Here is a 2,512-nt window from a genome sequence, read left to right on the forward strand (position 1 = left end):
GGGGGGGGGGGGGGGGGGGTGATCCTGATGAGGGCCTACACCCATGGAAATACACCTACTGCAGGTACATGTAGTAAGGAAAGGATAGATGAAAGTAATCAAAGAATACTATTTCCCCCCAGATACTTCCCCCAATAGATTCTAAAAACCTGTAGGAGTGACAATACGTAGACAGAAACCCAAATTGACCACCCATGTTTAATGTAAGTAGGGAGTCAATATTAACTTCCTGCTTGTTGATAGTTGGTGAACCAGTGTTGTAAAAGTAGACATTTCTCACTAGAGGAATGTTACCCTTTTTGATGTTGAATTTTTCCATTGTTTGTAAATTATCATTTTAAAGAGTTGCTACAATAATGTATGTGTGTGTGTTTGCACTGACTTATCTTTACACTGCTTTAGTAATACCCATAAAAACTGTTTCAGTTCCACTTCCAACTCTCAATAAAATATTGTAGGTGACGAGGCAAAAGGTTTTGTTTAGCAAAATATTTTTGCAAATGTATTATAGAGACTGTGTTTCAGCACCTGTTTTAAAACTGTGTGAAGAAAAATAGGGGAGACACTTGAGATTCTGTTAGATAGAAAAAGCAGAAACATAGAAAATTGAATGACATTTCTCCGGTGAACATTTTGTCTGTACTGTATGTTTCTGTTTTCAGATGATAAAGTTTCAGGAGATTTTTAAGAAGTTCTACCTGGGTAAACACAGTGGGAGGAAACTTCAGTGGCAGCCTACCCTAGGCCACTGTGTCCTGAAGGCTTCCTTTGAAGGGGTAAGTCAACACCACTGTCTGTCTCACTGAATCGTATCTGTCGATTCAAACAATATTTATCCACTTAGTAAAGCTGACATTGCCAGTTAAGAACCACCAGGTTTTCTAAAAGCTCAATGACCAATGGTTCTTAACTTGCTGTAATTCTAATCAAAGTACGGATGGTAATGGATAGTCATATAGATTGTAATGCTATCTTGGCCAAAAATATGTCCATGTACCATTGGAAGGAAGGAATTTCTGAACATTCTGCTACATCATGGAATTTTAAATGAAACTGGAGATTTTATTTGTAAACAAAAACATTTTTAGCCAATATACATGGTGAGGGCCAGGCCTCTTACAACTAGAGACCACAAGAGATGTCAAATATGAAAATTGAGTTATAGAACTTGTCATTATATGTGTTATGACGTAGGTACAAGATTACCATGTTCATTGGTTAAAACTGGTCTGTTATTGTCAATGTATAATCTAGTGTAAAGTAGCCAGTTTGTCTAATACAGCAGATCTACTTTCTCAGTGTATTAGAATGTGTCGTCTGCTAGTGCAGATCAGGGTGGTCTGCTGACATCAAGCAAATCTACTTTCTCAGTGTATTAGAATGTGTCGTCTGCTAGTGCTGATCAGGGTGGTCTGCTGACAACTAGCAGATCTACTTTCTCAGTGTATAAGAATGTGTCGTCTGCTAGTGCAGATCAGGGTGGTCTGCTGACAACTTGCAGAACCACTTTCTCAGTGTATTAGAATGTGTCGTCTGCTAGTGCTGATCAGGGTGGTCTGCTGACAACTAGCAGATCTACTTTCTCAATGTATAAGAATGTGTCGTCTGCTAGTGCAGATCAGGGTGGTCTGCTGACATCAAGCAAATCTACTTTCTCAGTGTATTAGAATGTGTCGTCTGCTAGTGCAGATCAGGGTGGTCTGCTGACATCTAGCAGAACTACTTTCTCAGTGTATTAGAAAGTGTCGTCTGCTAATGCAGATCAGGGTGGTCTGCTGACATCTAGCAGAACTACTTTCTCAGCATATTGACACAAGTCTGACACAGTCTGGACAGAAATAAACTAAATCATGACAGCAGAAGTTTGACAGTAACAGGTATCCACAGAAAAGGAGATTGTCTGCACGTATTACATTGCTCATGGTGTAACAGTCTTTGTATGAAAATTTGTGATTTAGTAAGAATCCTCCATTTTTAGGGAAAGAAGGAACTACAGGTGTCCCTGTTCCAGACTCTTTGTCTCCTCCTCTTCAACGACGGTGTCAAGTACTCATTAGAGGCCATCAGACAGGCAACTGCTATTGGTAAGTCAGAAATAATTCAGTGGACATTTTTAAGTGGAAAAATTGTTACTGGACGCTTGTTAGTCAGAACTAGAAAGAGCTGTAAAAATCAATGTTTATACAGATTGAGAAGCCGAAAGGGCTCTTAAATCTATTATCAATTTCAAGACATGTCAAGGTCAGTCGGGGTCATCAACATCATTAACAATCGCCATCCAGGCTTCATATACAAATGAGCAATTAGCGAATGGTATATCGTGGTTATACTGTCGTATTTTGATCGACCAATCAAATGTTGTGTTACATCTCAAATGAATTAGAATAATGGTTTATGCTATTGCTGTGAACAGAGGACGGTGAACTGAGGAGGACTCTCCAGTCTCTGGCCTGTGGTAAAGCCCGAGTATTACAGAAACACCCTAAGGTACGTCTCACACTGTTACAGAAAC

General features: G+C 39.5%; 1 protein-coding gene across 1 annotated transcript in view; it reads left to right on the top strand.

Moving 5' to 3' along the window:
* The window catches only part of LOC110441382 (cullin-4B-like), a gene marked incomplete at its 3' end in the record, with an annotated part of 22,459 nt that extends 19,958 nt beyond the window's left edge, over positions 1-2,501 (top strand). The window contains exons 16-18 of the mRNA XM_021484500.1: positions 663-776; positions 1,979-2,084; positions 2,414-2,501. Of these exons, the coding sequence (XP_021340175.1) occupies positions 663-776; positions 1,979-2,084; positions 2,414-2,501 (308 nt within the window). The remainder of the gene's footprint in view (positions 1-662; positions 777-1,978; positions 2,085-2,413) is intronic.
* Positions 2,502-2,512: the final 11 nt, after the last annotated feature.

The sequence above is a fragment of the Mizuhopecten yessoensis genome, unplaced genomic scaffold (genome assembly GCF_002113885.1).
Source record: "Mizuhopecten yessoensis strain PY_sf001 unplaced genomic scaffold, ASM211388v2 scaffold715919, whole genome shotgun sequence".
Taxonomy (NCBI): domain Eukaryota; kingdom Metazoa; phylum Mollusca; class Bivalvia; order Pectinida; family Pectinidae; genus Mizuhopecten; species Mizuhopecten yessoensis.